The sequence below is a fragment of the Struthio camelus genome, chromosome 5 (assembly GCF_040807025.1).
Source record: "Struthio camelus isolate bStrCam1 chromosome 5, bStrCam1.hap1, whole genome shotgun sequence".
Taxonomy (NCBI): Eukaryota; Metazoa; Chordata; class Aves; order Struthioniformes; family Struthionidae; genus Struthio; species Struthio camelus.
Window position 1 is genome coordinate 19,568,699 of NC_090946.1, and position 13,215 is coordinate 19,581,913.

General features: G+C 41.2%; 1 protein-coding gene across 19 annotated transcripts in view; it reads left to right on the forward strand.

The window, feature by feature from the left end:
• The window catches only part of PTPN5 (protein tyrosine phosphatase non-receptor type 5), a 90,418-nt gene that overhangs the window by 42,397 nt on the left and 34,806 nt on the right, over window positions 1-13,215 (forward strand). For 10 of the 19 annotated variants that reach the window (XM_068944873.1, XM_068944863.1, XM_068944860.1 and 7 more), the window contains 2 exons: window positions 10,358-10,539; window positions 11,451-11,570. In XM_068944873.1, the coding sequence (XP_068800974.1) occupies window positions 10,378-10,539; window positions 11,451-11,570 (282 nt within the window). In that variant the 5' untranslated portion in view covers window positions 10,358-10,377. Of the gene's footprint in view, window positions 1-827; window positions 922-10,357; window positions 10,540-11,450; window positions 11,571-13,215 lie in introns of all 19 variants that reach the window. The other 9 variants (XM_068944870.1, XM_068944858.1, XM_068944865.1 and 6 more) reach the window with 1 other exon arrangement.

The window sequence follows — 13,215 nt, forward strand, 5'->3', positions numbered from 1 at the left end:
GTTTCTCAGGAGAAAAGAAAAAAGGACAGTGCTTAACAACATGTCTTATTTTTAAAACCTGCAAGCCTTGATAGAGCCATTAAGAATACACCTCTTGTTTATTTAATAGTGGGAGTACAATTTATATGTGCACAAGGGCATAAGTCTGTTCTTGAACTGGAAATTAAGAATAACTCCCTCATTATCAGTAGAGGCATAGAAGTTTATAGCCAGTATTGGAGGAGAATCAGACCTGAGCAGATGGTACAGTAACTGTCGTATACTTTCCATAAGGTTGCTTTATATGACAATCTCTTATTGCTGCTGATGGCTCCTAGCAGTTCTTCTTTTGCTGAAGTGGGAGACCTGTCTTTCTGGAGCAAAGAGCCTGAGTGTTTGATTTTCCTTTTATTCCCATGTAAGCAGGGCTTACACCTGATCTAGAGTGGTGTCAGCAAAGCCTATTGTGAACTGTTTTTGCCCATGCAGCTCTCATGTTGCATATGGATTTTTACAGGCTAGAGGTCTGGTGAGATGATCAAATAAGTTACTTTTTCTTACTAGCTGGGCTGGGTATAACCAAAAGTACTGCGTAGGACTCTAGGTCTGGGAGGAGTACTGAGCATCTGGGTCCTCCCAGGAAGGAAGAGTTTGGTAGCAGCCCAAAGGAAGTCTTCTGCTCTCACCCTTCAATCAAACAGTTTGTGGTGGAGACTGCATCCTTCCCCCTTCGGTCCTGTCATGTAAAACTGTGCTTTCCCAATTCTTATCGATCACTTGGAGGCAGGGAACTTTGAGAAGGTTTTGAGTTTTGTTTTTCACTTTCTCATTTTTCTCTTCTTCTCTAGATAATCATATTTTGTCATGAATTGTCTTCTGGGCAACAGGACTACGATTGTTTTGTCTCTGCACTTCAGGCCTGTAGCACAAACACATTTTCAGGTGAGCAGACTGCACTGTCCACAGGGGAAAAAAAAGCAAATTCTCTTTTTGAATTGTGCTTAATAACACAAAAACCTTATCTAGTTCTTACCAAACCCCCATTTTTTCTACTGAATGCAAGCAGTAGCAATAAGTTAAGAATTACTCTGAAAGTTCATCATGGCCGTCCTGGTTCAGTCTGAAAGTCAGTTTCACAAGTGCCTTTTCAGAACATTGATTTAATAAAGTAGGAAGCTTCTGGATATTTTCTTTTTCATGACTGATAAGTGGTACCTTCCAGAAACCTAACTGAAGAAAAACATTTTACCTTGAAACTTTAGTGAAATGTATGTTTCTTTTCAACTTGGTGTGTCTAAAAACTCTTGAATGAAAAGAAACCAAAACATGACCCAGAACTTTGCTGGTGAGTGCTCCCATTTCCAGCTTTGTTCTGCCAGCTCAAACTTCTGAGTGAATGAAAGAGGAATGGCCAAAGAAGCAAGAGAGACTTCAAGGTGTTAGCCTGCTGAAAAAAAGGACCTGTAAACCTTATATAACCTGTTACATGCTTCTAGTAGAATTTGAGTCTTTATTAAATTAAGGTTTTAGATAAAACCTCCTAATCTTTTGTTCTTGTCTCACTACATGCCCGTGTCTGTACAGCCTATCCTAACAGGCACCTGTGGCATAAATAATCATGATGAACATGTATCCCACCACTGATAGTGGGATATGGGTCCATTTTTTGCATTACAATTTAACAGATAGATAATAGGAAACACTGGTTCCTGTTTTGCTTGTTTTCATGGAAGCTGCAAGAAAGTGACTAAGATTCTCTTCACCTTCCCCATATTCTTCTGTCCGAAAGAAGAATTGAGACTGGTGGACATCTTTCATTGCAGGAACTGTGCTGTACCACGGCCTTAAGAATCAAGGGTCTATCCAGGTGGTACTGGCACTTGTCATTGGGCCAGTTTCCTGTGGCAGCCAGTCAGTTACTACACAGTGCCTGTTGGAGTGTTGAAATATCACAGCATCTGGAAAGCTCATCTAAACCAGAGAAAAGAGGGAAAACCTTAAGGCTTTGTCTGAAGCCTGAAGTTTATAGAGCAGATCGGCAAACTCATAGCATCAAAGACTGGTTGGGAATCGGATCAGATTTGCAACTCCTTAGCTGGCCAGTCTTCCTCCTGTAGAACGAGAGGAGGGGGAAGCAGTTTGTCTTGCAATCTGATATTTTTACTTTCCATCCTTCTCTAGCAGCTTGCAGGCTTATTCTTGTATGTGGCCCTGCAGTGTTATAATAACGGGCATGGGTGAACACGAACATTTTTTCTGACTTCACCTCTTTTTCTCTCCTCCCACCTATCCCAGATGAAGTGGCAGGTGGACTGAGTGGGAGCAGTGTGAAAATGAATGCAGAGAAAATGTGTGACTCAGCAGTTCAGCAGGGAGCGGCTGAGTAGCAAGGCAGCTATTCTCCTCACACGCTCGGGCAGAAGGCTCCTGTTCCCTCAGAGGCAAGAATAGGCCATTTATGGATGGAGATGTGCTGCCCACGAGCAGGGAGAATGCACTCTATATTCTTTTCAGCAGAACTTATTTCAAGTAAAGAAGAAGGCTAAAAGATGTGTCTCCTTCTGCAAACTCTCCCTTCTAAGTTTGTTAAAAATTCTGCCAGTGAAAGCGAAGAGACATTAGACTAGAAATCCATAGACCTCAGTTCAGTGCCTGGCTTGATCACAGATTTTCTGCATGACTTTATTCCTTGCTTTCTTTTCTCTTAATGTGTCTTTCCTTTTTGGTAATTAGAGTTTGGCTCAAGCAGCAGCCAAACTGCACCACCTGAGCTTAAAAGTAGATCTGAAACTTCAGTGCTTTTCCTGGCTAGTAGATGACACCCGTCTCCTTCCCTGCACTGTTGTTTCAAGAACTCTGCAGAGAACCCTTGCTTTTCCCAGCATAAAGGCTACTGATTTTAAGCATGCTAACTACTCCCAGACAAGTAACTGCGAAGGACAATTGCTGGTGTTTCTGGGTCTATCACACTGGGGTAAATTAACTTTTTTTTTCTCCTCTCCCTTTAATATTAAGGAGGGGTACTGTAGTGTCTAAGTAAGCATTTTTGTAATGGTGCAGACAGTTTGCACTTTTTTGTTACCAGTTTCTGTGCTTCTCCTTCAGAAGGGAGGACTTGCAGTAGATTTTTCTCTGTCAATAGGATGAGCAGTTGGAGGTAGGGACTTTGCATCTGTGGATGCACTTACCTGAAGCTTATTGTTTCAAAGCTGTAGTATAAAGCATTGCCACAGAGTTTTCCACAGACCTGTGTTCCAGAGTTGGATCTTCTCAAAGAGCGGGTGAACTCTTTCCTTCCCTTTTGGCTGGTGTAGAAAACAAGCAGAAAGAACTATACGGGTGGTGTCATCTTGAATCTCCAGAGAGCCTGACACAGTTTCACTAAGAGCTCGAGTAGCTGCATTACTCTTGATGGAAATATCAACCCAGGAGTCAAAAGGGAGTGAATTAAATACCAATGGTTTTGGTTACTTTCAGTGCGATCGTTTTAGCAGAAATGTCCAGCTTTCCCAAATGGAATACCTGAATGTGTCAGTTGTTCCCCACGCAAATATGAATGCCTGCAGCTTATCCCTGCTAATTCTTACGGTAGATACAGTTAGTGCAGACTGAAAGTATTAGTAATCACAAGTTGAATCTCAGAACAAGTAATAGAGGGAACTGACAACCAAGTCCCCAGTATAAATAGACTGGGGCCTTTGTGAAGACTTTTCTGTTCCTCTGCAATGTGTCAGAAGTGGTAGTCAGTTGCTCGAACCTTTTAATTGGATTAGCATTGTCAGATTTATTTCTCTTATAAGCTCCTCTAAGTTCCATTACACATCTTAGGCTTCAAAGAACTTATTAGGTCTGCAGTTTATCCTCACTGGATGAATCTAACTAGTTTCCAGTTAGAAATCAAACTCATTTTAGAATTGCCTTGGTGCCTTGCAGTGTTTAGTGATGAACTTAGCGGGATATGTGGATCTGTCCAAGCTCTTGCTCGTGCTTGAATTAAGCTGTTTGGTGTCTTCTGAGGTAGCTCTCTATGTGATTTCACATTACAAATGCAAGATCTACCAACCACAAGTTTTTGGCAGCTAGGATTTGGACTTGTTCCGGGTTGTAATTGAAAATGTTGAGGTGATTTCGATTGTTATAAATCCCTTCTATCTCCAGTCAGGTATGTAGCAGTAAGGGGCACTGGGATTTTCTTTGCAACTTTTAATTATGATGCTTTTAGGGACTAGATGCTCTCCTCCCAGGCACTGTTTATCTCCTTATTTGGAAAAGATACATGTATCAGGCTCTTTTAAACAGAACAGATCTGGGTTCAAGCAAAGTAGTAGTAGTTGGTGCTGTATCATGCCTGGGAAGGTACAAAAAGTCAGAGAGAAAGAGGTACATTTTTTGCATAACTGCAAGTGTGGGAAATAGCACTCCCACTGTTTTCAACACAGCTCATTATATCTTGAATGTAAGTTTTAACGTAATATGTTAGGTGAGTTAGGAATGCAGAAAACATCAAGAAATAGCACTTTCTGGATCGTGAATTGTATCCATCTGTAAACAGCAATGACATATCTTCTGCCGTTATGTTTAACTGCTTAGTATCTGAAATTGGCAGGTTATAAAGAAGATCAGTGAAAGTTTGAGTTGTAGGATAGTGGCCCACCGATCAGTTTTCTGTGGAAAGAGGAATGTAAGTACCCAAGTTCTGTTTGTCATGTAGGTATGACATCTCTCCTTCCTCATGCCCGCTTCCTCCCAGTACTCACCACAGCGCAAAAACGATTGAATTAGTCCAAAAGCTATTTATTCTGTTTCCGTCCTTTTCTTGCTGCAGCATGTTGCAAGTAGGATAGAGAATGGCTTCTTAGCCACTACCTTTCTCCTAATGCTCCGTTCTTCCAGTAAATGAGCTGCCTTTTTACCTTCCAGCACAAGTTACCTCTGGTTCTTTTGCACTCATTCAGCTTGCATGTGCCTTGCTGGCATTAAGACTTCCCCTGCAATCATTGTCTCTTATGGTCTGCAGATATGCAAAGTACAATGCCAGGGCTATGTCCTGCATGTGCAATTTAGGTGCGTGTAAAAATAAGCAATTGTTTGGCAGACCCATATCAGTCATATACATTCATTTATTGTTCTCTAATCAATGGCAGGTCTCCCTAGCAGACAGATTGAAATCCGACACAATGTTTTCAATAGGCAGCAGCATTTTGATACCTGAAGATGCAGAGGTCATATATGGATCTAGGTCTCTAGGGTAAAGTGTTGGTAATCTTGCTGGACATGTTCATACTTTGCAGTGCTTCCTCCTTCTGGGCCGTTCCTTCAGAGTAAAATTCTTGCCAGGCACAGCCATCATGAAAACATAGGCAGGTTCAGTGGAATATGGGTCCTCCTCACACATGAAACACATATGGGACAAAGCAGCTGAGTTTGACTGCTGCAGCTTGAGTTGGCAGAACAGTCAAGGCCCGTTTCTCCTTCCTACCCTGTGTGTCTGGCAGGTAGTTCCACAGAGCTCGTGGCCCTGGCTAGGCCTCCTGCACTCCGCCAAGTTACCACAGGTCAGTACTGCCATGACGAGAGCGCCCGCAGGAAGTGCGTGATCTTCCTGATTTTCCTGCAGCTATCTTGCAGCTTCTTGGGCTTTCCAAAGCAGAGAAAAGGAAACAAGATTTTTTTCCCTGTGGGAAAAGCCTGAAGGAAAATAAGAAGTCAATGCTCCACTTCCTTCCCGCACACCAGGCATGGTGTTTGTGCTTTCTTAACGTCTCTTGAGAAATGCTGTTTTAATAAAGCATTTATATTGCATAAGTGCTAGACACCCTAAGAGTTATCACTACCCCAGAAGCCCCCATTAAAAAATATTTGGATTTTCCAGTGAAAAAGCCACTACAGCCCAATCTCCCAGATATAAAATTCCCACAGGCACAGTGTAATCGAGGTGAGTAAAACTTCAATAATATGTGAGTACTATCTTTTCATTGCTAGGTTACATTTTGTTTTACCGTTGTGAAAATCCTTTTGGTAAGGAAAAAGTCTTTTCATCCCACAAACACATTGTTAAATTCAGCACCTATGCACAGCAGAGAACAAAAGTTTCTTGCCAAGTGCTGACTTCGTCAAGGAACACAGCCAGGATACATGGTCCTGAGAGCGTGATTTTTATTTTTTTTTCTCTGAAGGTTCTAAGGATGAATCAATTGACTTTGGGGAGCTTTTGGGGAGCCTTGCCCATAGTAGCATTCAGTTAGATCATTTGCTGTAAGGCATTGTTGTTTTACTCATCGGTACGATAGTGTTCTTTAGCATTTCAGTTAAGTCTAGTATTCTAAGTACATATTTTTCAAATAGTGTACATATCGTCTTGGTTTATTCTTCTGCCCTTTATGTACTCGCACTCAGAGTCAGAAGAAGAAAGAGATGGAGTTACAGGCAGCTTGTACTGGTGAACATGTTCAGAGAAAGAATGTAGGATGGATAGAGCACTGGTTTGATCCAGAGGGCTCATTTTCCTAGAACTGCAAGGATGATGGTTGAGCTTATGGTGCTGTTTGGAAATTCTAGGTTGCTTTAACAAGCCCTATGGCTGCTACAGATGTCAGAGACCTTTTAATCCTTCTGCCAAAGGATTTTTCTAGCAAGTGTAGGCCCATGGCAAAGGAGAAGTACTTGTGGAACGTCAATACCGATCTTCGTGAGGCAGGAATTCAGGAGCATAAGGTGAGGATGTTAGATTTCTGTGCAGTCAAATCACTCCCCGAAGTGAGGCACAATTCACTCCTCCTGGAGGCAGACATCCGTCTGAGCTGTCTCAAGACCTGCCCACTGACCTTGACATAAGAGAACAAATTTTCTGGCAGGGCCTTTTAGGACAAATAATAGAGAAACATAGGAATGCAATATGGAGTGTAAATGGTAATTGAAGTATTGTTTAAAGCTGGGATAATTAAATCAATACAAAACCCTAGGTGGGCACCCTTATGTTTGTTAAAATCTAATGTTTGGTGGTTTATTTGGGATAGTAAGGTTTTGAGTGGACTTTAATTAATCCAAAGCATTTTCTTCATGTACCCAAAAGCTGAATCTTAATCTGTTTGTTTATAGGTATGAATTGTGACAGTTCCCTAGTGTTTGAGTTCTTGACCTGTTTTATTTTACTGTTACTAGTGAAAAAAATCTATTGACAGCAGCTGAACCATGTTGATTGAGCCAAGTCATTGGAATCCTGGACTCTTCGGTGCATAGAACAGATCTCTCCCTTAAACAGTAAAAATAATTGATAGTAGTAGTCTATTGCCCTTCATGTAGGGCAGTCATAAGGGAAGCGTGACTCCTACAATTGTAGCTTATACAGCTCTTCCTAGACAACACTGGGAATACTGGGAACTGGGCTTCTTGGCTCTGGAGAGGTATAGATCCCCATGGTTACAGACACAGAGCAGTCCCCTAACTTTGATGACTTTGCTCCGGAAGGCAATGTGATTAAGTGGTCTTAATGTCATTGTATTAGAGATTAGGGGGTTTTTTTGTGTTCTCCCAACTTTAATAGAAGTGACCTTGTAAAATCTCGGGCTGTTATAGAAGTAAAATGGAGAAATTATGCTTACCTGCTATATAAGGCAAGTAAATGAGCTTTTGGTCAGTTTAAAAAAGAGGGCTTCTGAAATAAGAAATATCTTGTGTTATAAACAGTAGTTAAAAGCTGAACTTAAAATCTGCATTCCCCAACACCTACTCTGGTCACCTCCTTAAAGATATTTTAATTCTGCTTGGCATGCGTTGTGTCTTAAATTCTGTGGAGGTGTATCCCACAAAGGAGGTCACTAGGATTTGGAAGCAGTAAATATGTTTGCCAACCGTTCTCAGGGACATGGATGCGTTGTTTAATGTAGGTAAAGGAAAAGTCGGACTTATCACGTTCTTGGTGGAAAAGGAAGGTTAGAAACTGTAAGAACAAGCCGTAATATATTATATGCAAATAGATATTTTCAAAGTTTTATATCTCAGCCACTTGCAAATGTCTTTTTGCATGGATGGCAAAAATCACTTCTGATTTCAAGATTTTCTGCTAAATTTCAGATTCCTGCTCCAAAACACAGAACATAAACACCTCCCCCAATAACAGCAGAAAAAATCTGCCAGATACTAACAAAGATTTTCCTCCTCTTCTTATCCAAACCAATTCTTAGAATAAGACATGAAGTGGTTTGCAAGCTTGGAAAGATTCAAATTTAGCTGTTAAGTTTTAGCACATCATAGGAAAGGAAAGCAAAGGTTGATGTCATTAATATTTAGGTAGCCTTCGCTATAAATGTGGCTGCTGTGTAATTCTCTTGGAGAACTTCTGAGTCAGCTTAGCATGGTATCAGAAGTCAGATGTTGAGCTTGTAGTCTGTAGACTACTGTTCAAAATTGTTCCCTGGATGCAAAGGACTGCACCTGAGCTCTGTGTGTTTCTTGGGGGTTTTGTCATGGACTGTAAATTACCAGCTGGAGCCAGGGGAACAAAGAGATAGAACTCCCATGAGCTTTCCACCTGTATTCCAGAAATTGTCTGCTTTTCAGTTGCAAATATCGTTTTTAAGCTGTTGTCTTCCAGCACTAAGGATGCATAGATGAAAGTAATGAGAATTTTAACACTGTGAGAAATACAGGCTGGAATTGTTGATATTTCTGATTTCACCTTTTTAATTCCATGTTTTTGTATGTTTTATTATCCTTTATTTAATCTGAAATCCTGATAGTGTTTATGCAAATTAATGTATTCAGTCAGCAAATGGCAAATACAGTCTGTCAGTTACCTTCAGTATTATCTATGGTATATACATGCATACTTGCAGGGTGTATGTCTGTCTGTATGCACGTTACCAGTGCTTCTTGAGAAATATCTGCCTAAAGGCAGTGAAAATCAGTTGCCTAACCAGTTGTATCCAGCATACCCTACTGAGGTCCATAGTTTTTATGGCATTCCTGCACTCAGGTCTACTGAGGTCATTCTCCATCACAAACTGACTGGAGATCTTTTGAAATGAGAAACCGGTAACCTGAGCTGTTATGGAAGTACCTGGTAGTATCTTGCAACTGTTCTTTCTTGGGTCGTCTCTGGGAGATGCTGCACAGTCAGTACACAATGATGACCCTTACGTCATTAGGGAGCCGTGGGAATGGTGAACCTTGGGGGAAGCCATCAGCATTTCTCATATGCCTTGTTCTCTCATGCAGGGATGTCCTAAGATCCCTTTCAGTGACGAGAGGGAGAAGAACAATTACAGAGTGGGAATAAGCAGCTCATGTTCCTATCTATCCTTGCATTTTTATGTTTTGAAAATCAGAATGGGATAGTCCCATCGACCCTTACTTATTATATCAGTGGCCAGACTCTCAGCTGGTAAATGAATCCCACATTTTGTTCAGTTAATTAGAGCTGTCACTAGTTCACGGATGCTCGTCTGACCTAAAGTTACTGTTCTGGGACGTTTAGAGAAATGCCTGATAAAGAGGAGCGTTCTGTAGAAATCCAACTTCAGCAAACGACAGAAGGGCCAGCAATGTGACCTTTACCTTGGGCACACATGACTGGCTTAGGCTTAAGGCTACAGTCTTGTACACGTGGCAGCCTTGGGGTTTTCCTCATGTGGAAAGATGTAAATCAGTAGTGATTGCACTGAATGGGTCAGATCTGTCACTGCCTCCAGCTTGTAAATTCATTTACTTCTACACAGACTACATTCAAAATATTATTACTGGGGGGCTAGCACTCCACTGCATATTTCCATTGAATGGAATAGCATTCCAACATTATTAAGTAGTTATTGAGTAAAAATTCATCCAAGAAGTTACTAGAAATAAAGTCTATTTTATTAGCGTCCTGGGACACCCTGACAAAATCCAGAGCCCTTCAGCACTGTCCAGACCCATAGCATGGGACAATCTCTACCCTAGAAATTTCTACTCAAATTAGGCAAAAAGCAGACAAGAAAGAGAAAAAAGAGAAACTGAGGAAGAGAGAGACAAAACAGGTTTTCTGCCATCATGCAGCTGGGAAGTGTGGAGCTAGCAAATAGCACAGATGGTTCTTTTAAAACAGTAAAAACAAAAAGGTGCAGCAATATAAATGAGAATTTATTAACAACAAAGCCCAGATTCTGCACCTCCGGAAAGAAAGGGAAAATAATTTATCCGCCCACACTCACTTTTTTCTGACGAAGGCAGGTGAATACAGCTGCACTAATAGAGTGTGACGCTCACAATCCTGAGCCGCACTTACTGATGCAGAACTGAGAGGTAACTAATGTCTTTAGGAAAACAATAGCTTTTGCAGCCTCCACTGTGGCTGCAGGGTTACGTGCTATTCATTCCCTGCACATGTCATTTGCATGTGAAGGTCTTTCCAATCCAGCTGTGATGGAGTCAGTCGATGAAGCTGAAGGACAACAAGGACAGCTGAGCAGGAAGAAGCAGTCTGCGAAAACCTCCCAGAAAACAGCACCGCTTGGTTGGGCTGCCCAGTGGAATGGATTAATGCCTGGAGACAGCATGTATCTGTTTGTCCTCTCGCAGATGTTGGTAAGGCAGCTTGTCATCACTTTGAAATGCTGGGACCCCTTCTTTAAATCTATTTTGGCATGGAAGCTTTCTTCCTCGTTCAATGTGGGCATAGCAATGAGCGTAGCTGCAGTCCTCTCTCATTCCTGCAGCCACCTTCCCCGAGCCCTGCTTTACAAATGGCCCCTGCCTTTGGACATCCTAGACTCCCATCCCAGTCCACTGCCCCTCTACAAATACCTCCTTCACTAAATGACCCATTTTGCTACAAAACCGTCTTGTGCCACTGATATGTACAGGAATAGCATCCATCTGGTTAAAAAGTGGACTGGGAGGGGGACCCCTCAGGGTTGCCCTTCAGGGTATAGGATGGGGGTGTTTCTCTCTGCGAGGGTGCTAACTTTTAACACCCTTGCTTTTTTTGGTTTTTTTGTCAGCAGTGGTGTGTGCAGCAACCTGAAGTGGTTCAAATGAAATGTTTCAACAAGTGTATGTTTGTGTATGTGTATACATCTTTATAGGAATATCGGTGTGGACGTGGTCATTTGTGAGAGGCCTTTTAAAAACATACCAAGTTTATCTAATACCAATTTTGATTTAAAAGCAGTAATGCTAAAAGCTCAGAAGTCAAAGGGATCTCTGTTGCTCCTTTGATGTGCAGAATCTCTCGGGCATTCCTTTTGCTAATGTAAATCAGTAACTTTGCTGAACTCAATGACACACATCCAGTTAATGCTAGCTGAGCATTTAGTCCTCAGTCGTTTTATTCTTGTTAAGCTACAGCACAGGAAATACCTGACTACTTAAAGCAAAAACGATAATCAACGTAAAATCAATGAGAACTAAACTAGTTAATTATGCAGTCTTGAAATGAAAATGGATGTTTGTTTAATGAGGAATGCTCATTATGTATTTTCTGATTGATTGCACAGCTTCTCTGCATGATGCTGTGGTACAGCACTTATGGGACCGTCCCAGCAGCTCAGAATGCCTTTGACCTGTTGTCTTACGTGCTTGCACCATTTGGACAATTTTTGTCAGATCAAGGGGAGGTAAATTTCTGTATTCCTCTCTCTGATTGAATGATTGATGTTCATAGCCTTGGGTGATGCTTCAAATATCTCTTCAAATTAAATATGTAATACGTATGTACTTAATATAGTGACTGCTGCACTGTGTGTGTATTCTGAAAGGGTAGAAAATGCTTTCTGAAAATATTTATATTTATTCCCCCCAAAAAATGGGCCAAATTTTTGGCCGTGCTATTGAATCAGCATAGTGGAGTTTTAGTAAGGTGCAAATGATTGCAAATGAAACAAAGGAATGAGAAATCAGCCTCCTAAGGCTTACTCCACAGTAAAGAGAGAGCTGGAACTTTATTTGGATGGATAGAAGCTTAGATTCTAGGAAAACTGAAGGATCCACAGAAAGGGTGCAAAACATAAGACACACCATAACAAATTCTGTCACCGCCCTCCTCCTCCCCCCCCCCCCCCCCCCCCCCGCAAGTGTTTAGAGCAAATCTGTATCTGGTGAAAGTGTTTCAGGTATACCAGGTGTACAGACACAACTATATCTACAAAGCTACCCCAATAAAATGCTTAGCCTCTCACCATGACAGAATGACACATACACCAGCATGATTCATCTGATAAAGTACTGGGGTAATTATACCCACTGCAGCTTTCTCTAGTGTGGACAGAACTTTAATTAAATGGTAAGCAGCTGCTTTCAAAAATCACACCAAATATATTTGCTGTTGGAATGTTTAGGTTCATTGTACACAATCTTTGTAGCAGAGGCTATGCAGTATGAATAGGAACTCTGACTCTTTGCCTCTTGTGGCTGAAGTACAGTGGAGGTTACTTTTTGTGCTCACCTAATGGTGTTTGAGCTACGTATAACCTGCTCTCTTGTTTATTTGAAAGAAGTACTTTTTCTTTGGCCTTTCTCAATTGGATTTGTAATGCATAATCAAAGCTCTCCATAGAGAATAAGGCATTCTGATTATTTGAATCTTATTTGCAGTAGGTCAGTCATTTAAAAAATTGTTTCTTACAGAAAACCCCTGATTTATATGACTTGGACTTAGTGTTCTGTGGATTCAGTGTGGAGGAGAGTGATTCCTAGAATGCACCACAAGAACACCCCGAGTATGACTCTGTCTAGATGTTCATGCATATCCTTGAGGGTTGTTTATTATAGCACTGTTTGCAGTACAAATTTACTACAAATTGAGACTTCAGAACAGTTAAGGGGAAGAAATCTACTGAAATTAAAATGAGCAAATAACTCTGAATTTCTCCCTGGCCGTACTGATGTGTGTCAGAAGCAGATAAAAATTCCTAGCCCTCTCAATTCCTTTAGAAGTACGTTTTGCACCCATTACTGAGAATAGGCTGAACTCTGAACCACTTAGATGTGGTTAGGACATTGGAGTGAATTTCACTGCCAGTGTTGGAAATGGACGTTATGACACTTCTCAGAACACACAGAAAATTTAGAAAACTCCTCTGTGGTTGGATTTTTTGTAAGGTCCCCTAAACAAATGAACAGTACTAAACTTCCAGCAAAGCCTTTTGCCAAGGGATAAAATTATACGAACTGTGACAAATCCAAGCTGCAAAATTGAGTCATGGATCCGATCTCAATGTTGGAAATGTATGAGGGAAGGAAGCAGTTTCACTGTGATAGCTG